General features: G+C 35.7%; 1 protein-coding gene across 2 annotated transcripts in view; it reads left to right on the plus strand.

The window, feature by feature from the left end:
- LOC122799534 (P2X purinoceptor 2-like) overlaps positions 1-26,785 on the plus strand; it is a 409,405-nt gene that overhangs the window by 134,664 nt on the left and 247,956 nt on the right. For both annotated transcript variants that reach the window (XM_044068664.1, XM_044068663.1), the window contains exon 6: positions 15,529-15,609. In XM_044068664.1, the coding sequence (XP_043924599.1) occupies positions 15,529-15,609 (81 nt within the window). The remainder of the gene's footprint in view (positions 1-15,528; positions 15,610-26,785) is intronic.

A 26,785-nucleotide genomic window follows, 5' to 3' on the forward strand; every position in this document is an offset into this window, starting at 1 on the left:
TCATCCCTCATCAGGCCCATAATTGAGCACAATGCCCCTTTGGGATGTACCTTACCAGACACCTGCAGCAACTGGAAAGACCCCAAAAGTACCTCACCAAGAGGATCAAAGGGCTCAAACAGATGCCATATGCTGCCCGGTTAAAGAAACTCCAGCTCTACTCAGTGGCATACCGCCTGTTCAGAGGCGATCTGTGCCTGACGATAAAGCCATGTCCAACCCGGAATTAATGGACATGCTGCACCTCAGAAAATCTAAATCCCATCGAGCTACGGCCGAGAGACTTGAACCTCAGCACTGAAATAAATAGGACATGCTGAGGGACAGATTCATAACCCAGAGGCTCCTTTCACTCTGGAATAAAATCCCAGTCCAGGTTAGGCAGAGTCCTCATTGACTCTCTTCAAGAGGAATCTTGATGAGTGGATGGGAGATCGAGGGTTTACCCCGGTATCACTTCTGTGTCACTGTTAGACAGAGGCACAGTATACTAACCTCAAAAAGGGCATAGCAAAATTAATTTAAAATGGGTGGCGAAAGCCAAACACACTCTGGCTAGGCTTATAAATGCCCTAGGGCAGATAGCCTAGTATGAACCTATGAACCTATGAACCTATATAAATAAAAATACACTGCATTAAAATTTGCTTGACACAATTGACCTTATTCTATTCAGCTGGTATAAAATATTTAACACTTCATAAATTATGTAAATCTAAAGTAAAAGATTTGTGAGTATGTTGTCACTCTCTGTATAACTTCTATGAATATCAAGCAATGCTATCCCTTTATAGTCATCAGCATCCAGAAACATTATTTCTATTTCTATCAAAATCTTACTGATATGTCTACCATACTCCATCTGTCTTTATGAAGATTCATTTTATTTTAATTCCTATATCCATCCAAATGCTTTATATTGTTTATTTAAATTGTAGTACAGTTAGTGCTTAGTTTTTATTTAAGCCATATCTAATGTCAACATATTGACAAAAGGCTGAAGTGTCAGTGTAGGAGCAGACTTTACTGGATCTTGCCAGCAGCTCAATTAATAGATTTTTCTTCATATTCTACATTTAATTCTGGTACAACCTCAGTTAAAGTTTTTGTTGAATAAATAAGAAACTTCAGTGCACACTGACATGTGCAGATGAAAATTCAGTGTATAATGTTTGTTAGACTGAAGCACTTTTATTGAACACCCATCCTCATTCACAGTCCTCACCATTTCTATAATTGTAATGAAGTACATTCACTAATGTTGCCATTGTTCTGAATATAGTGTCCATAATCAAGACATATTGCGATACTAAGCTTGATGACCTTCACATCTGTCACATGACTTTGAAACTTCCTGTCGTAAAGTACAAAAGTGTTCTATTATTTATCTTTTTCACATCTATTTATTACAAAGTGGAAAAGTTATAAAAATTGACTCCTTTATTCAGACTGTCTGACTAAGATATTTTATGCACTTTTTATTTTACTTATATATTTTAATCAAATCTGCAAAGATATGTTGATCTGAAATACATTGCAGATTCTTGAAAATGCACTATTTAACTGATAGCTGTTGAAATTACATATCCAGGAGAATATAAACCCTTGAAGTTCACTATCCCTCCTTCCAGCACTGCTGTTGTTTTTCTTATGACACAGGATTTGCAAGGAAAAAAACTATGCCCTGCATGCTTGGGTCAACATGGCATTGAGGTTTAATGGTTAAGGTGTTTGCATTACAAACGCAAGTGTATTTGAGTCTCACAAGGGATCTGGCTAGGTTAAATGGCTCTAAGGGCAGTTAGCTTAGTACTAATCTATGAACCTATGAACCTATGTGACAATTAAACTACAAAGACTGCAAGCTCATAGTGAAACATACAAGGTGGTCATTCCTTATCTAAGGTTCAACAATCTTAAGTACTCCCACTCTATGTGAGATGCACCTGGATATGAAGCATCTTTCAGAAAATACTGTCCCAGAATGATAATTTAGTGTCTGATCCTCTGAATGTTAGTGTCTGAATCCCAAATGGCTCTTTTCAGCTAACATTCAAATTCTGAAGACAGATACTTGAAAATGATATCACATTAGCGAAAGCTAAAAATAGCAAGCGCTGATATATCAAACTTCAAAGTCCAAAAGCTGAAAACAGCGAAGGAATGGATTAGCAAAATTTTTCCCAGGGAAAAAATTTGCTGTACCAGTTTGTGTTTTCTCCACACATCTAGTTGGTATACTTGATGTTTCCCCAGTTAATTTTGACTGTATACTCTTTTTTATTTGGATCTGCAAATTTATTCTGTGGGAAAAAAATTTGTTGATCTGTTCCTTTGCTGTTTTCAGATTTCGAACATTTGAGTTGACATAACATTTCCTGTTTTAGTGTCTATTATGATATAGACCCGAAAATAAGTGCAAATACAATGAGATGAGGATGGCACTTGTTGTGAATGATAGAACTCTAAACAACAATTTGGGTAATTCTGAAACATTCCTATTTTTGGAAGATATTTCAGTTTACACCATTCAAGCAGTGAACAGAAAAATTGGTTCCTTATACAGAATCAAACCTTTCCTTACTCCTCAAGCCAGAACCACCATTGCCCACTCTCACTTAATCTCTACACTTCTCTATGCTTCATCTATTTATACTAATTTAAAAGAACTAACCTCCAAAAATTTCTCATGCCTATAACAATATCGCCAGGTTTGCTACCAGCAACCCATACAAAACACACCATTGTCTTAATCTTAAGCAACTCAACTGGCTTGAATTACCTAACTTACTAACATTTTCTCAACTCATCATTGCTCATAAAATCTTTTATCAACCTAAAAATACTCTGATTCTCACTAACCTTATCACCCCATACACAAATCTAACTTCACTTCGTTCCTCTGCTAGATTACTTGTCTGTACTATGAAGTCTAATAACTTGTCAGGTGATAGCATTTTCTCAAATACTGTTGGTAAACAATGGAACCTCCTACCAACAGACCTAACTCAAATGCCATCCCTTTCTCTCTTTAAACTAAGACTCAAACTTCACCTAAAATCTCACTGGATATGCCCCTGCACAAACCCTGACTAACTGCCTCCTCCTTCACTTCTATCTTCCTACTCCCTAGGGTCCACTTTGACCCTTTACCCCACTAATGTAGATTACTGATCTCATTTCCTTGCTCTAGGACTTCTCCTCTCTTCTACCTACTTCCTCTCCAACATTCCTATTTCTCTCCTGTTTACAAAGGTTTGCATAGAATTTTAATATTTTTTTCCCTCCATACTCTGTTTTTCAATGTTTAAAATTGCTAATGTAATTTCCAATATTAATCTTTATTTTGTATAAATGTTTTTCTGGAGCTTTTCTCCTCGGGCCTCTACTGAAAATGGACATGTATCCAGTTAGACTAGCCCGGTCAACAAATGTAAAATAAAAATAAAATAATAAACATATGCATAGCCAATACATTTTAGTAGAGGTCATCTAACTAGATAATAAATATTGCATGCATCCAGATTTTAATAGCGTTTGTTAAAAATAACTTGGAACAAATAGTATGGAGCCCAAAAGAAGCAGCAATGTTTTAGATCTTGCACTTACTAATATGTGGTCTTTCCATTCCCTATGGGGTGTCCTATAAGTCAGATACTTATAATTAGGTCTTAGACTAAGTAAGGTCACAACTACTAAAAGCCCAAATTTGAGGAATTATGAAATGGTAATGATGAAATTATTAATTATTCTCTCCACCCTACTGTATGCCTCCCCTGTCCTATCCTTCCTTAATAAAAATGAGCTCAACAAACTCTCAGTTGTCTATAACCATATCGCTAGATTTGTCACTGGCTCACCTTACCGTACTCATCACTGCCACAACCTAAAGAAACTGGAATGGTTAGAATTACCTAACCTTCTTAAATTCAACCAACTTACAGAAGCATTTAAAATAATTAAGGAACCAGAAACCCCCCCCTCTCTGAACAAACTCCTGACCCCCTACTCCAACCTTAACTGCCTCCGATCTTCTAATAGTGTCCTGGTACAAACCATGAAATCAAATAACTTTGGAGGTGATGCTATCTACGCAAATTCTATTGGAAGGCTCTGGAATTCCCTTCCTAATAACCTAAGACTGACAACTTCCCTCAGCCAGTTTAAAACTAGTCTCAAGTCTCTACTTAAGTCCCACTGGCTATGCCCTTGTTACAATCCTGGCTGACCATATAACTGTCTACCACTCACACACAATTATCTAAAGGACTCTTCACCTTAAATCTCTCTAGATCCCTTTAAACCTATTCTCCAAACACGTTTGTCCCTCATAGACTGCCCCCCCCCGTATAACCATAGAATTAACCTGTGAAAGATCATATATCCTTCTCCCTGGTGATCTTAAGCTCAAACCTCATTACTTATTACCTACCTGTATATCTGGGTATTTACTCATCATGTATTTGTTGTATTGAATATAGAGTATTTGTTAATAAGTACCTCTGAACTCTGTATACTATTATTGCTGCTTATGTTGTTTTATGTAGTGTTTATTGTTTCTTTTCATATGTGGAGCTTTTCTCCCCGGGTCTCTGCTGAAAAGGGATATGTATCCAGTCGGACTAACCCGGTAAACAAATGTAAAATAAAAATAAAATAAATAAATTAACAATGTACAAGACAATTATAACTGTGGTCTATTATACAGCATGCTTACAAAAGCAGCATCAGACGTAATGGACAAATTCTATCATATACTGAATGAATGAAAGGATGAATGAATGAAGCTGACTCAAATATATTAGGAAATTCAAAAAAACTCCCCATGGTCGATACATAAAGTTAACACACTTTCCAACAGAAAAATAATATACTACATAGTTTGCAAGGAATAAACAATCCCCAGCAAATACTGGAGCTAAATTAAACAAAACACATACATGGTCTCCCACAGGTTACTGAGAGAATATCTATGCCTGCATACAGGCCATTCTTAGATCCAACTCTGATGGACCTTTTCCACATCCACAAAATGAACAGCATCAGAATCATTACAGTCAAGGATTTAAATTTTTCTTGCAACATAAATAGGAAATATTGGTGAGGCACATATGTGCCTCAGAGAACCCCATGCTCTAGAACAGGCTCCCCATCCATGTGAAGCAGAGTCCCTCCTTAACCCTATATAAGGGTAACTTTAACCAATGGATGGGAAATCAGAAATTCACCCCTAGTTTGGGTCCCATGTTTCCGATAGACAGAGGCAGACAGTAACTATGCCCAAACTGACATAGCCCCCACAATATCTTTAGAAACTTCTTAAAATGCCCCCCCCCAATAAATGCCCATGATACATAGGGACACAATTGGGTGGGCTGTGTGGCTAGGCTTATAAAGGTGCTACTGATCATTAAACTAGTATATATGCACACACACACACACACACACACACACACACACACACACACACACACACACACACATATACATATACATGCATTCAGTTATGAAAACAAGTAATGGCCATTTTTTCAGTATACAAATCTCATTTTTTATGCAGCTTAGTGTACTGATTGTGTATAACTACAACCATTGCTTTATTGAAAATGCAGTTACACTTTCTGAATTAAGACTGAGGACTGGTAAGAAAACTCGATTTTATGAACTCTGGCAGATAAGTCCAAATCAGTAAAGCCACAGACATTATGGTGATAGTGAGTTGCAATGAGGAAGTGAGATTCACTGAACTTGATTTCAATGATTAGGACATAGCAGGAGCAATCTGTTTGGCTAGAGGGCTGGAGACTGAAATTGCTATAAACTATGTTTTCCATTCTGCTGCATGATGAACATCACAGCTTTCGTGTGTGTGTGTGTGTGTGTGTGTGTGTGTGTGTGTGTGTGTGTGTATTTTCTGTCTCAGTTCACCAAGACACCTATAATGAGCATAACATCCCTCTTCTCTGATGTACAGTGACCTCAGGGAGGATCTTATAAGATACGACGGTGCAGAGGATGCAGCCCCCTACATGAGGATCTGAAAGTACTGAATTTAGCACTTAGAAAAAGTAGTCCACTTTCTGGTATACTTTTAGTGGATTAGTTTCACTGTACTGATTATAATGAATATTCCTTTGACAAAAATAAATTTAACCAATATATATTTTTTTCTTACAAGTACATCTTTTGTGTTTAAGACGTTTTCTTGTTTATTCTCCCCGGCTTTCTGCACTGTGGTGATGTCACATTCTTTCCCCTTATCTACTGTCTCTAAATCAGGATTAATATAACCATTCATTTAACTGGTCTTCAAAGTTATTCAGATCCTTTGTGAAGACTCAGCAGGAAGTCAGGTAGTAGAAGGAAAAGCTCCCATCACACAATGACACCTGCACACTGCTGCTCTCAATGTCTGACAGGTATGACTTATTAGCATTTGAACACCAGGTGTGCATGGATGCTAATGCCATGTGCTGTGCACTGTCATGCAAACCACTGCTTTAAGCTCCTATCCTTCCCTTTCCTTACAATCTCAGACTCCCTCAGGAGGTGTGCACTACCACCTACTTCTTCTCTGTGATAAAGGAAGGACAACCACTGACTGCTCATCTTTTTACCTTTTGATAATATTTTGATGTCTAGTTAACTAACCTCAGCTGTCTGGTGGTATATGCAAACCAGCCTGCACAGTTATTAGTTTGCTTTGCTTTATTCTGCTCTGCATTTGGAACCTGCCTTAGTTCTACTTTTTTTCTAAGCATATTAAAAAGAATAACTGAATTGTTATATTAATTCATGTCACTATTACATTCACTAATATAATTAATTGTTTCATCTCATGTGAACTGACTTTGATTATTTAATAACTATGTCAGTGACCTCACATATTTCATTAGAGAGCAAGAAATGAAGTGATACATGCACTATATTACTTTCTTAATAGTTTGTCTTAAACAATTTCTGCTTCTAGCCACTTAACATACATTTATTGCTTATCCTTCTAATGCCCTTAAAATATTGCTCACTACATTTGTAAATGTTACTGTGAATTTACTGTAAAATGTTGTTGTATATCATTACTGTTATTTGTTACTATTTGCACTTAGTTATTCTTTGTGCATATGCCATATTAAGCCTGGGTCATGCTTGAAAAGTATGTGTCAAGATCAAGCCTTCCACCCAGTTAGGACATATGAATAATAAATAAAACAATGAATGAAAGCCACACAGTACCTCAGAAGTTCAACAAATTAAACATGAAATCACATAATGTGTAGTGGTCTGAGTGTACTGAGCACCATCAGCAGAGATTACTAGTAAGGGTTAATCTAGCAGGATACATGACACTGTAGACTGATTTATAAGTATAAGGCACAGCAAACAGTATACAGAGAAACAGTGTGTGCAAGAAATAAGGCAGGTTAGGAGGAAGATAAGTGGTAACATGTAGAGCATTATTTCTGGAATGCAAGTTGTTCTCTACAAATTCATCCATGTATTATTTACTGGAGAGCTTGCCTTGTGGATTTTAAACCTTGTTGTATTTTTCCTTGTCATCTGGTTATGAGCTGTAAACACTGTGTATGTCTGACTCCAAATATCAGACTTGACAGACCAATTGGACAGGAGTCAACAATGATTTCTAACAGAAGTTTAGCAGTGCTCTAGTCTGGGTGAACAATTAATACTTTTGTGGTTGACTATCAGCTCACCTTAACTGACCCATCTGCACAACAAAATTATCGTGGCAGTGAAACTTTTCTAATTGTTTAACTTACTTGCATATTATAGAACCGAACTATGTTCAGGCTAACTACAGAATAGACATAAACATGATTTTATGAGGAAGTATTTAAAAACATGAAATGTAAAACCACCATAATTTCAGGCAATAACAATAATATAAATAAACAGCAACAGTTGTTGATTTAAAAACACTGTAAATAAGCTTTTGTAAACTGTTAGAAACTGAGTGAAGAAGTACAAATACATTGTAACACACAAGGAATAATGCCTGGCAGGGCAGGTGCTATAGGGAAATTACAGACCACCCATGGGTGTTATGAGACTCACAATGCAGAAGGCCTCTCCACCCCTGGAAGGTGCATTATTTCCCCGTTGTAACACTCACCCTGAAGAAAATTATTATGCCTAAAGAATGGGATATCTGTTAGCTTGTTTTCCATTTGTTCTATTATTAGTATGTGCTTTTTTATATTTTTGATGGAAAATATTTTTCTACTAAATATTTCAAAATTAGTGTAGGATATGTAATTGTTTTGGGCCAAAAATTTTATATCCAAAATGAAAGTTCTATAAATATTTAATAATATCAATATAGACACACACACTTACACTGACATACAAGCAAACACACCACACACACACACACACACACACACACACACACACACACACACACACACACACACACACACACACACACATAGATGCAGACATTATGAGTGCCATTGGTTTTGTTCTGGCACATATATATCGCTTTGCTGCTATTTTTGTTCATTTAGTTGCTAGTGAAAGTAAACTTGAGGAATTTACATCTTTCTTTGTGGTTGCAGAACCGTGCAGTTAGTTTATTTAATTTCCAGGGTTATTGGGGTAGATCCCCCACAGTGAGAGTTTGAGAGGCAAAGCCACCCCATATAAAAACTAAGTTCTTACTTGTTCTACGTGATTGCAAATGTAATGAGTTTCTTTACAGCTGCAGTCACTTTAGTTAGATGTTTTTTGCTTTGATGGTACTGATTGCTGATAAACCTGATGTCTTCTGTTAATCAGAGTTTATCAGCAATTTAAAGTAATATATATATATATGAAACACAAACCACCCAAAAGATCAACGCTCCTGCCTGGAACAATAGAAATAAAGTCAAAAAAATATATTTCATGCAGGTGCGAGATGGCCACAACTTCTTCCGTCGTACTGGAATCTTCCACACAAAATGTATCCAAACTTCACTGTTCTCAAAGCAAACGCAACCAATGTAATTGAGCAAATAATTTATTCGTGCACAGTGAGCGCTTTCACCCGAAGGCTTTTTCAGACTATTACACTCATCATCATCCACATTAAATTTAAATAGGACAATAAAAACATACTATTGGTTGTCATAAGTTCATCTAATTTACATACCAAATTAGTTAAAAGCAATTCAAGCGCTCGGACTTAAAATGTATATTAAAAATTTTTCTTCATATATAACACACAAACAATAAAACCGTAAACCTAACCACATAAATCATAAAAACTAATACAGGCAATAATAAAACGTAGCACTCAAATAAACCCTTAGTAATCATATGCTAAACCAAGTCATTCTTCCATACGCTTCACATTCTACTTCCTACAAACACATCTAAACTTACTCCTAAATTACAGCACCTATAGCATAAATCACAGCAGCTTTCTAAATAGTATTGTTTTAGACTATTGTGTTTATAGCTGTCTTCATTAGGATGGGCTTGTAGGTTTCATATCTTATATATTATAGGTAATATTCATCCCCACTAGTGTAGGAGTAAGTTACTCTTGTAACCTTAGGGCTGTCCTCTAGCACAAAGATGTGTATGTGCTCACAATATATTTTGTGCCTCTGGAACTATGCTTTGTACTTTGGCATATGTGCAGACTGGTTAATAACTTTTAGAGTACACCTATTTATACATTTTAAGTCCGAGCGCTTGAATTGCTTTTAACTAATTTGGTATGTAAATTAGATGAACTTATGACAACCAATAGTATGTTTTTATTGTCCTATTTAAATTTAATGTGGATGATGATGAGTGTAATAGTTTGAAAAAGCCTTCGGGTGAAAGCGCTCACTGTGCACGAATAAATTATTTGCTCAATTACATTGGTTGCGTTTGCTTTGAGAACAGTGAAGTTTGGATACATTTTGTGTGGAAGATTCCAGTACGACGGAAGAAGTTGTGGCCATCTCGCACCTGCATGAAATATATTTTTTTGACTTTATTAATATATATATATATATATATATATATATATATATATATATATATATATATATATATATATATATATATATATATATATATATATATGCATGGGTCTGCTTCTAAATTTCGAAGTTTCAAAACTTCAAATTTCTTATGGTTGTGACCATAAGATTGAAGTATTGAAACATCAAAATGTAAGTTAAAAAAAATAAAAACAAAAACATTTTTTTTTACATTTTGCAGTGGGCAGTTCCCCCCTGCACCCCCCACATGGGAAGCTGTGCCCCCCACACCCCCTGCTAATTAAATATATCAGTTCAAACATCACACTACAGCTAGGAAAATGGTAAATATACTGTTACGCATTGTATGGCAATCTCCATTTCAACGGTTCAAAATTTCAAAATTTGATCCAAAATTTAGAAGTAAACCCATGTACATACGCGTATATATATATATATATATATATATATATATATATGTATATATATATATATATATATATATATATATACATATATATATATATATATATATATATATATGTGTGTGTGTGTGTATATAGATATATATATATATATATATATATATATATAGAGAGAGAGAGAGAGAGAGAGAGAGAGGATATAAAAAGTTGAAACACCCCTGTTAAAATGCCAGGTTTTTGTGATTCAAAAAAATGAGACCACAATTAATCATTTCAAAACTTTTCCCACCTTTAATGTGACCTCTAACCTGTACAATTCAATTGAAAAACAAGCAAATCTGTTAGGGAAAAAAAATAGAGAAAAAAAAAAAAGTACAATACGCTGGTTGCATAAGTGTGCACGCCCTTAAGCTAATACTTTGTTGAAGCACCTTTTGATTTAATTACAGCATTCAGTTTTCTTGGGTACACACCTACCATCAATTGAAGAGACTCTGATTAACCCCAAATAAAGTTCAGCTGTCCTAGTAGGATTTTCCTGACATTTGCTCAGTTGTCTGATCCAGCCAAAGCCATGGTTCACAGAGAGCTTACAGAGCATCAAAGGGATCTCATTGTTGAAAGGTATCAGTCAGGAGAAGGGTACAAAAAAATTTCCACAGCATTGGATGTACCATGGAACACAGTGAAGACAGTCATAAAAAATGGGGAAAATATGGGATGACAGTGACGTTGCAAAGAACTGGACTTCCCTCCAAAAATGATGAAAAGACAAGACAAAAACTGGTCAGGGAGGCTGCCAAGATACCTACAGCAACACTTAGGGAGCTTCAGGAATTTCTGGCAAGTACTGGTTGTGTACTACATGTGACAACAATTTCCCGTATTCTCCATATGTCTGGACTAAGGGGTAGGGTTGCAAGACGGAAGCTTTTTCTTACACAGAAAAGCATCCAGGCCCAGCTAAAATTTGCAAAACAATACATCAAGTCTCTGAAAAGCATGTGGAAAAATGTGTTATAGATTGATGAGAAGAAGGTTGAACTTTTTGGCCACAATTCCAAAAGGTACATTTGTCGAAAAAAACAACACTTCACATCACCAAAAGAACACCATCTCCATGGTGAAGCATGATGGTGGCAGTATCATTCTTTGGGGTTGCTTTTCTTCAGCTGAAACTGGGGCTTTGGTCAAGGTGGAGGGAATTATGTACAGTTCCAGATACCAGTCACTTTTGGCCCAAACCCTTCAGGCGTCTTGCTAGAAAGCTGAAGATGAAGAGGAATTTCACCTTTCAACATGACAATGACCCCAAGCATACATCCAAATTACCAAAAGAATGGCTTCACCAGAAGAAAATTAAAGTTTTGGAATTGCACAGCCAGAGCCCAGACCTCAACCCAATAGAAAATCTGTGGGGTGACATGAAGAGGGCTGTGCGCAAGAGATACCCTCGCAATCTGAAGGATATGGAGCACTTTTGCAAGGAAGAGTGGGCAAATATTGCCAAGTCAAGATGTGCCATGCTGACAGATGCCTACCACCCCATGAACATCTAGCTTATGGAGCCAGAGGTGGCTGAATACTGGGTTGTCTGTTCTTTTTGTCCCTCACAAGGGACATTATCAACAAAAAGCCCCATCCTCTTCCCCTCATGCTGGTTTCCTCAATTCCCATGCATTCCCTGAACACCAGCAACCATACCCACCACCTTGGGAAAAGCAAATAAGCCATGTTTTTTCTTTTCTCTCCCGCCATATCTGGCTTCTTAACATTGAATCAAACCTGGGTCACCTGAGTAACAATAAGGGCTCTATCTCTCTGTGTCACTGATCCATGCTGGAGGGGGTACTGAGTTTATTGGTTATGTTATATATTAAATATATTAAATATTTCTTTTGGGTAGGTATGGTGTTAAGCAAAGGAATGCAGAAGGTCAGATGGTAGTGGATTTTGCGAAAAGGATGGACATGGCTGTGGTGAATAAGTATTTTAACAAGAGGGAGGAGCATAGGTTGACATACAAGAGTGGAGGAAGATGCACACAGGTGGATTATATCTTATGTAGAAGGGCCAATCTGCAGGAGATTGGAGACTGTAAAGTGGTGACAGGGGAAAGTGTAGTTAGGCAGCATAGGATGGTGGTTTGTAGGATGACATTGGTGATCAAGAAGAGGAGGATGAGTGTGAGGGCAGCACCAAGGATCAAATGGTGGAAATTGAAAAAGGGTAATTGTGAGGTGATGTTCAGGGAAGAGTTAAGACAGGCACTGGGTGGCAGTGAAGAGTTACCAAATAGCTGGGTAACTACAGCAGAGCTAGTAAGAGAGATGGCTAGAAAGGTGCTTGGTGTGACATCTGGAAAGAGGAAGGAGGACAAGGAGACCTGGTGATGGAATGAAGAAGTACAGGAGAGTATACAGAGAAAGAGGTTGGCGAAGAAGAAGTGGGATTGTAAAAGAGATGAAGAAAGTAGATGAGTATAAGGAGATGAGGTGCATGGCAAAGAGAGAGGTGGCGAAGGCTAAGGATAAGGCGTATGAAGAGTTGTATAAAAGGTTGGACACTAAGGAGGGAGAAAAGGACCTGTACCGATTGGCTAGACAGAGGGACAGAGCTAGTAAAGATTTGCAGCAGGTAAGGGTGATAAAGGATAATGAGGGAAACATACTCACAAGCAAGGAGAGTGTGTTGAGCAGATGGAAAGAGTACTTTGAGGGGCTGATGAATGAAGAGAATGAGAGGGAGAGAAGTTTGCATGATGTGCGGATAGTGAATCATGAAGTGCAGTGGATTAGCAAGGAGGAAGTAAGGATAGCTATGAAGAGGATGAAGAATGGAAAGACTGTTGATCCCGATAACATACCTGTGGAAGCATGGAGGTGTTTAGGTGAAATGGCAGTGGAGTTTTTAACTAGATTGTTTAATGAAATCTTGGAAAGTCAGAGGATGCCTGAGGAATGGAGAAAAAGTGATTTGGTACCAATTTTTAAGAATAAGGGTGATGTGCAGAGCTGTAGTAACTACAGAGGGATTAAACTGATCAGTCACAGCATGAAGTTATGGGAAAGAGTAGTGGAAGCTAGGTTAAAAAGGGAGGTGATGATTAGTGCTCAGCAGTATGGTTTCATGCCAAGAAAGAGCACTACAGTTGTGATGTTTGCTCTGAGAGTGTTGATGGAAAAGTACAGAGAAGGTCAGAAGGAGTTGCATTGTGTCTTTGTGGATTTAGAGAAAGCATATGACAGGGTGCCTAGAGAGGAGTTGTGGTATTGTATGAGGAAGTCAGGAGTGTCAGAGAAGTATGTAAGAGTGGTACAGGATATGTACGAGGGTAGTATGACAGCGGTGAGGTCTGCGGTGGGAGTGACAGATGTGTTTAAGGTGGAGGTGGGATCACATGAAGGATCAGCTCTGAGCCCTTTCTTATTTGCAATGGTGATGGACAGGTTGACAGACGAGATCAGACAGGAGTCCCCGTGGACTATGATGTTTGCAGATGACATTGTGATCTGTAGTGAGCGTAGGGAACAGGTGGAGGAGACCCTGGAGAGGTGGAGATATGCTCTAGAGAGAAGAGGAATGAAGGTCAGCAGGACTAAGACAGAATATATGTGTGTGAATGAGAGGGAGGATAGAGGAATGGTGTGGATGCAGGGAGTAGAGGTGGCAAAGGTGAATGAGTTTAAGTACTTGGGATCAACAGTTCAGAGTAATGGTGAGTGTGGAAGAGAGGTGAAGAAGAGAGTACAGGCAGGATGGAGTGGGTGGAGAAGAGTGTCAGGAGTGATTTGTGACAGACGAGTAGCAGTAAGAGTGAAAGGGATGGTCTACAAGAGGGTAGTGAGAGCAGCTATGTTATATGGGTTGGAGACAGTGGCATTGACAAAAAGGCAGGAGTCAGAGCTTGACGTGGCAGAGTTGAAGATGTTAATATTTGCACTGGGTGTGACGAGGATGGACAGGATTAGGAATAGAGGGTCAGCCCAGGTTGGTAGGTTTGGAGACAAAGCCAGAGAGGCACGATTACGTTGGTTTGGACATGTGCTGAGGAGGGATGTAGAGTATATTGGGAAAAAGATGCTAAGGATGAAGCTGCCAGGTAACAGGAAAAGAGGAAGGCCTAAGATAAGGTTTATGGATGTGGTGAGAGAGGACATGCAGGTGGTTGGTGTGACAGAGCAAGATGCAGAGGACAGGAAGAAATGGAAACAGTTGATCTGTTGCGGCGACCCCTAACGGGAGCAGCCGAAAGAAGAAGAAGAAATATTTATTTTGAAAAGTTCTCATGTCTGACAAATCTTTTGAGAGCAGGTGACACTGATATGGTTATTTGATAGGCATCTCTAATTTTGATGCATTGATGGATACTAGATTTTCAGTTGTATCTGAAGTGAACAGGCAAAATATACCTCTTGTAGGTCTGGAGGTGTTTTGAACTTAAATGGAACCTACCACATATTCATGGGTATTTTTCTTAATTTATTATTCGTATACCTTCCTGCTTATGTTCTTATGAGATTACTATGTTGTACTGGAATACATGTACTTACATTTGTACTTTTTTCCAAATGGGAAATTTAATCACCCCTATGGTGTCCCCTAAAAATGAGACAAGGGCTCATTGGGACTATCTAGTTCTCAAATTCAAATAAATAGAAAGCTTCTTTCTCAAGTGTCAGAGGAAATTAGATTAGTGGAAGGACTTCTATGTTTCTTAAATATATCAACACTGAGATTCTGGTATAAGGGTAAAAAAAGGTGTGAATGCTCTATTTTCATATAATACAAATACTTGCCTTTGCTCTTTTATAAATCAGTGTCTGACTTAATATGATAAATAGCAGGTGGTATGCAAGTTTCATGGGATTTTGACATGAGTTTCCTTGTTTGTTTGTGCTGTGTGTTGTTTGTGCAGTCTTGTACTGTAATCTTGTGACATATCATATGGTTGGCTAATAGAAAATGTATGTATTAGACTTTGTTGCTTTCTGGTTCTTCTGTCAGTCTTATATGTACTGAATGTGTGTCATGTTTTCAGACATAGTAAATTGCCTGGTGTATTTCTTTTCTGCTCCAGTTGTTTTGAGTGGCACTTTTCAATAACTTTCTACTTGTTATTCCAGTGAGAATTTAGAACAGCACTTAGAGAACTTCACCATTTTCGTCAAGAACAGCATCCATTTCCCGAAATTCAACTTTTACAAGTAAGAAATGTGTTCACTGATTTAAATTACATATGTGTACTGATTCTATAAATTGTTGTGATGTTCATATCTGGAAGGTACTGCCATAGACAATGAAAGATAGAAATATAGGAGGGATAGAGTATGTGCATGTTTGTTGTATGTATATCTATATATTTATGTAGATATATGTATCTGTGTATATATATATATAATATATATATATATATATATATATATATATATATATATATATATTTATTTATATCTATAGCTATATATATATATATATATATATATATATATATATATATCTATATATCTATATATCTATATATATATATATATCCACACACCTGTGTGGTGTGTGTGTGATTGTGTCTGTGTGAAGGAGAGATTGCAAATGCATGCATGAATGCACAGACATGCAGCAGGAAATACAGTACAATATATGGCTCTTACCCATCTCAGCCCTGATTAAGCAATGTTACTGATACATGGCACTGTACTGTCCCGCAATGAAAAGCCATACACCTGCATTTTAATTTTGTGTGGCTCCGGGTCTATATTATATATTCGAATGCTTAAAAGTTCGAATCACAAAAGATCGAACTTTAGTGATCGAACTTTGAAAAGTTCGAATATATTAAAAAAAGAAAAAAAAAAGAAAAACTAAAGGGTGTAAGCAGAGGGGCAAGCCACCCTGTACCCCCCACACCCCCCTGCTACTTAATTATACCGACTCCAAGATCGAGCTACAGTGTAGGAAATGGGACATTTTCCATTTCCGCACGTAGCACACTGAAGTGGATCTCGGAGTTGGTATATTTAAGTAGTGCGGGGTGTGTGGGGTGCAGGGGGGCTTGCCCATCTGCTTAAACCCTTTAATTTTTTTTTTTTAAATATTCATTTTTTTTAATATATTTGAACATTTAAAAGTTTGATCACTAAAGTTCAATCTTTAGTGATTCGAACTTTTAAGCATTCGAATATATAATATAGACTCGTTGTTCCACAGTACTGTTTTGTAACATACTGTCAGTGGTGCAACCGGTATCACACCCACCTTTGTTTGCAGAAGTCTGTGGGTTCTATTCTCACACCAGGTAGATGGATTGCTGACACTGCAGTGCAGCATAAGGGGAATCAAATGAGACATGAAATTGAGGTCCCATCTACCTGAGTTGGTGGTAGCTCAGATGGATGTAAATGATCCCTCAGCACCTAAAGAAAAGAGTAGGGGTCCTTTATTTAAAACAACATTAAAAACATTATTTACATATTTACAAAATGCATATACATACCGGCACATATATACACATTTCTAGTTTCTTTCACTATTTATCATTTTTCTTATATCATTAACAAATTACAAAAGGAAGAGAAAGCACCCGGCCGAAGTAGAGGTGCTGTAACCAAAACGATAGTCCAACCACAAAGGAAATAAATGTGATGATACGAGGCCAATAAACGCTCCAGTGGATTACCAGAGGTTACATTTTATTTTAGGACATAATGTTCTGCATTCATTAAATGTTTTTAAACGTTTTTAATTCATTGCTTCGAGGGCAAACAACATTGTTTATGTCTCTTTTAATCTCGGTTTCGATTTTAAATTATGTATTTATTAACCATGTTACACAATCATGTTAATTGACTGGTTGATTAATTTGATTATTTAAGCGGCTTACTTTGTGTGTTATTGTGTTCTGAAGAAGTCCGTGGAGACGGACGAAACCTAGGTCGACGCATTGTTTTTTGTGTTAATAAAATACATTTGGTGTATCCACTGGAGCGTTTATTGGCCTCGTATCATCACATTTATTTCATTTGTGGTTGGACTATCGTTTTGCTTACAGCACCTCTACTTTGGCCGGGTGCTTTCTCTTCCTTTTGTAATTTGTTGGTGAGCATTGGTTCTTGGTTCAGACTGTTTCTTATATCATTCTCAGTGTTATTCTTCCATAATTGATCCACACTCCTTCTTCCACAACCATAATCTAATTGTTCACAATATAGCTGCCAAACTTAATTTCTTATTAAATGAAATGTCATTCAGTCTTTTATTCCAAATAACCCATATTACATAAAATAAATTCTTATCTACCCTTCTCACATATTCTTTCTTCTTCTTCTTATGATAGCTATACATAATCATATTCATACATTTATTGTTTATATCATTAATGTTCTCAAAACATTTAAATAACTTTTTCCAGTTTCATCACTCTTTTACAGTTTAAAGCACATGTTCTGTTGTTTCTTCCTCCCACAAAATAGATACACTAGTTTTTAACTTTATTTTTATATGGCATATTCCCTTTTACTGATAACTTATTTAATACTAGTCACCGTAGGAAATCCTGTCACTCTGCTATCTTGGTGTACCATTTCTCCTTACGTTAATGGCTTTAATCACTTCTAGTAAATTTTTCCATGTGTTTACAAAATAATATTGATTTCTCACATTATTGTACCACTTCCGTCTTTCTCTATATCATTAATTTTTATTTCCATGTTAGTAGTTTACTTATATTTAAACATTGTCACTATTAATTTCTCAATCTCTTCCTTTACCCACTTTAATACTCTTTACAAATTTAAAGAAGTAGAATAAAAAACTGGATTTAATAACCCCAATCCCCCTTCATCTTTATTCATATTCAACACACCTCTTTTCACTGGATTTAATATTGAACCTCATATAAAAGAAAATACCAGTTGAACAATTTCCTTTTCTTGTTTTTCTCGGATCATGTAAACATTTGACATATATATACCATTTTCCCATTAATGCAGAATTTACCAGATACACCTTTTTCTTGAATGTTAATCTATACATCCTCTACTGAAGACATATTTGTTTAATTTCTTTTATCAAACCCTGCCTTGTATTATAACTACATCATTTTCCCCAAACTTTGTCACTCAGTCATTAAAAAATACACACCGCCCCCAATGTTCACATCACCCAAACCCTTACTTTTATCTTTATTCAAGGTCATTCCCATTTCCATTAATCATCCATTCAGAAAAAACAAACCAACAATTCCCTCATCTATATTTTCTTCATAGTTAGCTAAAACTTTATTGTCTGCATATGCGAAAACTACTGGAATTGCCACCTCCTTTTGCATTATATATCTAGCATATGTGTTATTTAGTGTGATATGTCTCCATTTTTTTATTTCCTTCTTCTCATCCTCCTTCCATTTAAATTTTAATATCCCACTATATAACTCTACATAAACAAACCTTTCCTTCAACCATTCATTCAATACATTTACAAAACACTCTCTGTGTCAATCCATTAATGTCTTGTACATTCCATACCCTATACCATTTGGCCTGATACAAATCAGACTTTACTTTTGTAAGTGCATTATCAAATTCATTAATAGTAGTTTCTTTTTTCAATTCTTCCTTAACTCATTTTGGAATTTTTTTTTTTGTACTTTCTGTTCTCACTTTACTCTTACACTTATTTTCCACATGCTGTACTACAATACTAATAATTTGCTATTATGTTCTTTTTTTTTTTCCTTTTACATTTGTCATTTCCCCTCATTATAAAAAAGCACAAAAGTTCACAAACTGTAGAAAAACAAAGTCAGCACTCCTGGAACCACACACTTCAGCAACTCAAATAAATCCTTGTAGTAAACGGCTGCAAAGCACTTTGAGAGCGGTAACACCACTTTTTATTAAACCAAAATAACAAATAGATAAGCGCTTTCATCAAGAACCTTCTCAACTTCATCAGATAAGAGCAAATCCAGGAAACACTCTTAGGTACATCCTGCAAGAGCATTAATTAAGTAATAAACCAATCCCATCACACTGATTAAAAAGGACATCCCTGAACTCATGAATATTCATGAAATGCAATCATAAAAATATTCTTAAAAAGACACTCTTTAAAACCAGCATTTAAATGACATTAACAAGTGCAAAGATGCTGAAAATAAATATAAATACAAATATACACATAATGTATAAAATCTATAAAATGGTGTTTATATAAAAATGAAAGTATATATAAAAAATGTATATAAATATTTTTTATATTTTTTATTTTTTATATAGTTTACCTTTCCATTCCTTTTAGTTTTAACAGGCAAGCAATGGAGAGTGAATCATTTAATCCTGGCCATTGTACCGCATTTAGGTGGACCTGCCAGATTAATTCTTTCTTTTCCAAAAGCAGCCCCTATGGGCCACCTCTTTTATCCAAGTCAACAGTGTCCACAATGAAAAATTTGAAAGAGTGGTCTGATTTTTCTGTGCAGTGTTTACTCAAGGCATTTGTGGATTTACCAAGTCTGATATCCCTTAAATGCTCATAAATTCTGTTTTTAAATTTCCTGTCAGTCTTTCCGATATAGAAACATTCACATGAGTTACAAACTGCACAATAAACATCTCTTTCAGTATGACAGTACACCTTCTTATTCACCTGTATTTTAAAACCATTCACCAAGAATTCATGGCCTTCCATCAAATGGACTTTTTGAAAAGGATTAATGTATTAGAATTTGATGAAACAGTTTCATCACAATCGATGTCAGAGATTTATATACAATAATACTGCATACCGTAGGCATGGAATGGTTTTGTGAATTTTTGGTGGGCAAGGGTCTTTCCCGGCCACTGGTTAACACCTATGAGACTTTATTAGAACTAGTACTCACAAATAATTTCATTCTATTCAATAATGAACTGTTTTTACAAATTAAAGGTGTGGCAATGGGGTCAGCGTGCGGTGGTTTGTATGCCAACATAATAATGTTGGAATGGGAAAGGAGATTTTTAATAAATACCCCATGGTTTAAGTTCTGTACATTGTATACATGGTTCTTGGATGATGTCTTTATTTGTTGGAATGGTCTGAGAGAAGAGAGCCCTCTATTTTTAGAATATATCAATGGCACAACCAGTTTTTTTTAAAGTTCACACATGAGGTTAACAGTGAACAAATAGCATATTTGGACATCTTACTGAAGAAAGAGAGTCAGTTGAAGGCCTTTTTAGCACAAATTCATAGGAAAGCAACCTATTCAAACAGCTTTCTGCATTTTGATAGTGCGCACCCATTAAAAAAAAAAGGGGGATATTAAAGGGCCAATTTGTAAGGGGAGCCCAGATGGTTAGTTTGTTTGATAACTTCTTAAATGAGTGTGACCATCTGAAAGCTATGTTTTGCAAGAGGGGCTACCCATTATGGCTCCTTAATGAAGTCATGATTGGTCAACAAAAGAGAAAGAGGTTTTTTTAAACCCTTGTTAGGTCACCATGAGGTGATACCTGCCCAGGGCATGCCCCCTATTGATGGCTATTTGGTTAATGGAGTAGGAAATGACTTGACCCAATCCAATGTTGAACAGAATTTAACTTTTAAATGTGCTTTTATTACTACTTTTCATAGTAACAGTAAGGCTGTGTTAGATATTTTATTCAAAAATTGGGCCATATTGCTTAATGATAGGGATATCAGAGAATGTGTTGGAACTAAACCAAATATTGTTTTTAAGAGAGAGATGAACCTGAAATGCATTTTAGAGTCTAACAGAAACATTGTACATGCAGAGGCTATGAAAAATGCGGTTCCTATGCTCAGTGTTGTTTTGTGATGTAAGGCCATGAATTATTGGTGAATGGGTTTAAAATACAGGTGAATAAGAAGGTGTACTGTCATAATGAAAGAGTTGTTTATTGTGCAGTGTGTAACTCATGTAAATGTTTCTATATCAGAAAGACTGAGAGGAAATTTAAAAACTGAATTTATGAGCATTTAAGGGATAGCAGACTTGGTAAATCCACAAATGCCTTGAGTAAACACTACACAAAAAAATCAGACCACTCTTTCAAATTTTTCATTGTGGACACTGTTGACTTGGATACAAGATGTGGCCCACGGGGGCTGCTTTTGGAAAAGAAAGAATTAATCTGGCAGGTCCGCCTAAATGCGGGGCAATGGCCAGGATTAAATGATTCACTCTCCATTGCTTGCCTGTTAAAACTAAAAGCAATGGAAAGGTAAAATATATATAAAAATAAAAAATATAAAAAATATGTATATACATTTTTATATATACTTTCTTTTATATATAAACACCATTTTATAAATTTTATACATTATGCATGTATTTGTATTTATATATTTTTTCAGCATCTTTGCTCTTGTTAATGTCATTTAAATGCTGGTTTTAAAGAGTGTCTTTTTAAGAATATTTTTATGATTGCATTTCATGAATATTCATGAGTTCAGGGAGGTCCTTTTTGGTCAGTGTGATGGGATTGGTTTATTACTTAATTAATGCTCTTGCAGGATGTACTTAAGAGTGTTTCCTGGATTTGCTCTTATCTGATGAAGTTGAGAAGGTTCTTGACGATAGCTCTTATCTATTTGTTATTTTGGTTTACTAAAAAGTGTTTTTACCGCTCTCAAAGTGCTTTGCGGCCATTTACTACAAGGATTTCCCTCATTATACTAGTATCCTTCTTTACTATTTTACTTAGATTTGCAGATATATCCTCCCTTCTTACTTGTAAATAATATTGTTGCTTAAACAGTAATGCCTTATTTTTTTTCTTGATTTTTTTTCTTTTTCTATATCATAATAGTTTCTTGTATTATTCTCTGAATTCTCTAAAACATTTCTATACATTTTACTATACTTCACTTTCTCTTCCTTTCTTACATCATTTTGCAGTTGGAAAAAAATATATACTTTTTTTAAATTCAGTCCACCATTTAGACCAGTTTTTATAGAAGTCCTTCACAGTTATTTGATTCTTCCATAATTGCAGTACTTCCCTCTCTTCATTTTCATCCCATAATTTCTCATTTATTCTTTTTATTCCCTTTCCTATTTTAATATAATCCCATTCTTATATCACTTCCATCCATGTTGCTAAATGGCCTGAAAAATCTGTCACAACTGTATCACCATCTGCTACCCCCAAGCACTCCAATAATACCAAATAATCAATGTCAGATCCAAGTGGCCCCTTCTATAAGTCCATGAATTTTTGTTCCACACAGCTAATTTACTACATTTTATCACTTCCTGTATTTTTTACATCTTTCTCTTTCTTTTTATATTTTCCACTGAAATCATAATTAAAGTCCCCCTACAATTATAATTTTCATGTTAACCACCACATAATTGAATATTTGATTAAACAGATTCTCTATTTCCTTGCTAGTTATATAAGCGTACAATGTGATAATTCTATAAACATGTTTGCTCTACTTCACATCTACAGCAGTTAACCTTCCTGTCTTTATTAATGCCTTTTGTTACAAAAAGCAGCTACTCCAGAAAAACGTTCAGTTCCTAAGTTCCAAGTTATATTTCTACCCCATAATTTTTGTGTTTGCAGTTTTTCCTTATTTGTCAGGAATCTTAAATTATATAACAGAATAAAATCCACATCACATTTATCACACCATTACAGTAACCCTATCCTTCTTACAGTGTTACTAATACTGTTCACATTTATTGAAAGCACTCTAAAATTATTGATATTCCTTCTTTTAAGTTTAGGGGAAATATTTTTATATTTTCACTTTCTTATTTTTACACTTTCTCCAACTGAATATTTTTCCTGGATTTTTGTACAAATAATCCTTGATCCTCAGAATCAGATTTTTCACTAGCTAAAATTTCAAAAAAATATTAGTATCAATCCTTTCTCCTGATCTCTCATTTCTGCATACATTCTCTGTCCTCAGTTTTCCCATTCATACTTTTTTTCTTCTTCTACAGTTTCTTCTTCACCTAGTTTACCATCTCCATTGGTTTCTTGTTGTCCTTCCTCAAGTATTTTTCTTCTATTTCCCCTTTTTTCATTATTTACTGTTTCCGCTTGACGACCATCCAAAAGGGCCCCTTTTGTTACACAACCAGCAATCAGGCACACACCTTTTTGCTGTATGTCCTTTCTCTCCACACTGATTACAATAGTTAATTAAATGAGAAAAGTCCTCACGAAGTAACATGATTTTGGCTAGCCAGCATACCTTAATGTGTAACCAGCCACAAAATAACACTTGACAAGAGTTTCACCATATTTTTTTCATATTTTAAAACAGCTTCCAACCTCCATCCTTCATTCCATAAGTTTCTCTCATCTCTGAATTTCATAATATTATCAGCATCTTCACACAGACCCTGCATGCATTTATGACATCATTTTCTTCTAGTTTGTCAGTATTAAACAGCAAAGTAACATTTAACATTTATTACCAGAAAACAAACAACTGTTCCATGGATAAATGTCCTTCTTTTTCTTACACAGTTCCAGAAATTTCATCATCTTTTCATCAGTTTCAAATGTTAAGTCACAAAAAGTCTCTTTCCCAATATATGTATAAAAATGAATTTCTTGAGCTTTAAAAGCCAGAAGTTTCAAATTATCCTATACATAATATCTGTTTATTACACTGCCATTTTTCTTCTTATTCTGACAGTTGATTTTCTCATCTTTTTAAGAGTTTTTCAGTTTCTTGCTGCTCTCCTTTTTTTATCCACTGTCACTGCTGCATATGTTTTAGTTACTGCATTACCTGCGGCCACAAAACCAGACACCTTCTCTGTTTGTTGTTGCTTTCCTCCTTTACTTCCTGACACTGTTCCATAATTTTTAACTTCTGCATTTTCTGCTGACATATCACCTAGTTCTTTTTCCACCACTGTCCTCAGCACTTACAAAAAAGTTTTCTGCCATCTCACTTCATGAAACAGCGGAACTGTCACCTGGTTCATCCTGCTCAATTATTTTTAACAGATCATCCATCTCCAAGCCCTTCTGACAACAGCTCTGTTAAGTGCATCTCTTCAACGGACTCTCTTACTTTCTTTTCCATGGAGACAGCTAAACATGTTCAGTTGTAACATCTACCACACAGGAATCTTCGTTCACATATCGAACCTGCACACTAAACATTATTTCCTGCAAATTCTTACTTTCCATCTCCAAACATCCTATAGCTTTTCACTCCTCCTCCATGCTGCTGCTTCTTCTAGGCATCTTCCTTGCTGCCCACAAGAGCCTTCTGGTACCATCTAGCAGCTCCAAAGTGGAGGAGAAGTTAGTTCCCCAATGCCCTAGCCAAATTTCCCCTACTAGTATAAGTATTGCCTTAGGTCTCCCCTGAAAACAGGCTACCAGCCTAGTGTAACTACCTGGCCACCAAAGGATAAATAAATAAATAAATAAAAGTAAAATAAGCTTGAAAATACTTTATTGTTCCTACCCAGCTGAGATACAAATTTGTGAAGGGAGAGGTAATCCTACTCTGTTTAAAATATCATTAATGTAAGCATCCCAAATCAAAATATATTGTTCTGTGTTATTCCATTAATTAATTTAAGGGATTTCTTGGATTATGCTTTCCAAAATCATGTGACCATATCTAAAACCCTTGATATAACCATGTGAAATAAATGGGGGAAAAGTAAGCAGTTAGTAATGTGAGAAAGAGACAAGAAAGAATAATGTATAATTGTAACAAGACAGGCAGGTTTAATGCAAAACATCATGAAGAGGCAAAAGTAAATGACCTGACATTGCTATGTATACCCATGCATTTAATATTCTGTACAATATTAAAGTAGCTGATATCCATTGATATTTCATTAGCAGTAGAAAATTTGATATGCTGGTGTTAAATGAAATATATATAGTGATGTGAAGTATGTGATTACATGTATGTAGTGTGGAATGTCACACCTCTAGTACCTTACACACATTCTTGCATTTCATAGCATTTTCTAAAAAAATCAACTAAAAAAAGCATAAGCTGAACAAATGTAAATATTTTGTGAACCATAAAAGCTATTAAAATGTACACATATGAATGTTATCATTAATAAGTATTCTTTATAGTGATAATAGTCAGTGTAGTCATAGTCTTTCCATACATACTATATTTTAATGCACACAAACCCAAAATTATATGTTTGCTAAACTTTCACAAACAAATTGTCATATTTTAGAAACTGTACAACCAAGACACATATTGTTAGAAAACTTTTGTTAACCAGGCATAAACATTAACATGACTGTAAGAAATTTCTGAGTGCATGTTTATTCAGATTTGTACAGAAATATTTTTTATTTATTTATTTTTTATCCTTAGTTAACTGAGTTAGTTCCACTTAGTTATCAACCTATTTTTTTTGGGGGGGGCAGACCCAAGCTGATGTTTATACTACTGGAATTTGGCCAGGACATGGGGGAACCTCTCATACTCATTAGGAGAGTATTTGTTCTGTTTCTAGTGCAGTGGCAGCTGGAAGAACAGCACTCAAGGAGATGGAGGATAGCACAGAAGTGAATCCCAGTACAGTGTTTAAAGCTCTAAAAGATTCTGAGGAGCTATTTCAGCAGAATTTGTTTATCAGAAGCAAATATTCAAAACAGTGATGGATGTATTATTATAACCCTCCAGTTGGGAGGGTTGCTGGATGATATTTTGGGTGAGTTATTTTTGAAGAGCAAGTCAGAGAATGGAAAATATATTTCATGGGATGAAATTATGTACAAAATTCAATCAGAGGAATCGGAAGTTATTTTGAAAAAAAGATTGCCAAACAAAGAAATCTTATGCTGACCCTGTTAAAGTAACTGCATGGGAAAGGGATGAGAGATGAACAGAGAAAATGAAATATCAATAAACAAAGGGAATTTATGGTGAGAATTCAGAAAAAAGAAGAAACAGAAATTGACAAGTATGACATTTTCGATAATTTAATGGTCTCATTGGGAGTGAAGGCTCAGGAGATAAGAATTCTTTACTCCTATTCATAAAAAGACATTTTGTGATATTATTTTTGAGGGTGGTTTTATTCTGGAATGTTTTTGGGGGGAGTATGATAAGAAAAAGTATTGCAATCCATGGAATTCTTGTGTGCTTAAAGAATTTAAAAGATAAATAGAAAAGAAAATGCATGTTCAATTTTGAACTGAAATTGAAAAAGAGACTTTAGAGAGACATTTAATCAAACTTTGTAAAGAAGTTATGGACATTAGCAAAGTGTATGATAACAGAGGTTATGGACTGGGGAATGGGACTGTCATATAATACTAAAAATGGAAAAAAATGTCCATATCCCCAGCATGATACATGTAGAGGATAACAGATGTGTTATAAAATATTGGGGACAACCAAAATGCATTTTCCAGTGAA

This window comes from Protopterus annectens, chromosome 4.part0 (assembly GCF_019279795.1).
Source record: "Protopterus annectens isolate FY-2018-M chromosome 4.part0, PAN1.0, whole genome shotgun sequence".
Taxonomy (NCBI): Eukaryota; Metazoa; Chordata; order Ceratodontiformes; family Protopteridae; genus Protopterus; species Protopterus annectens.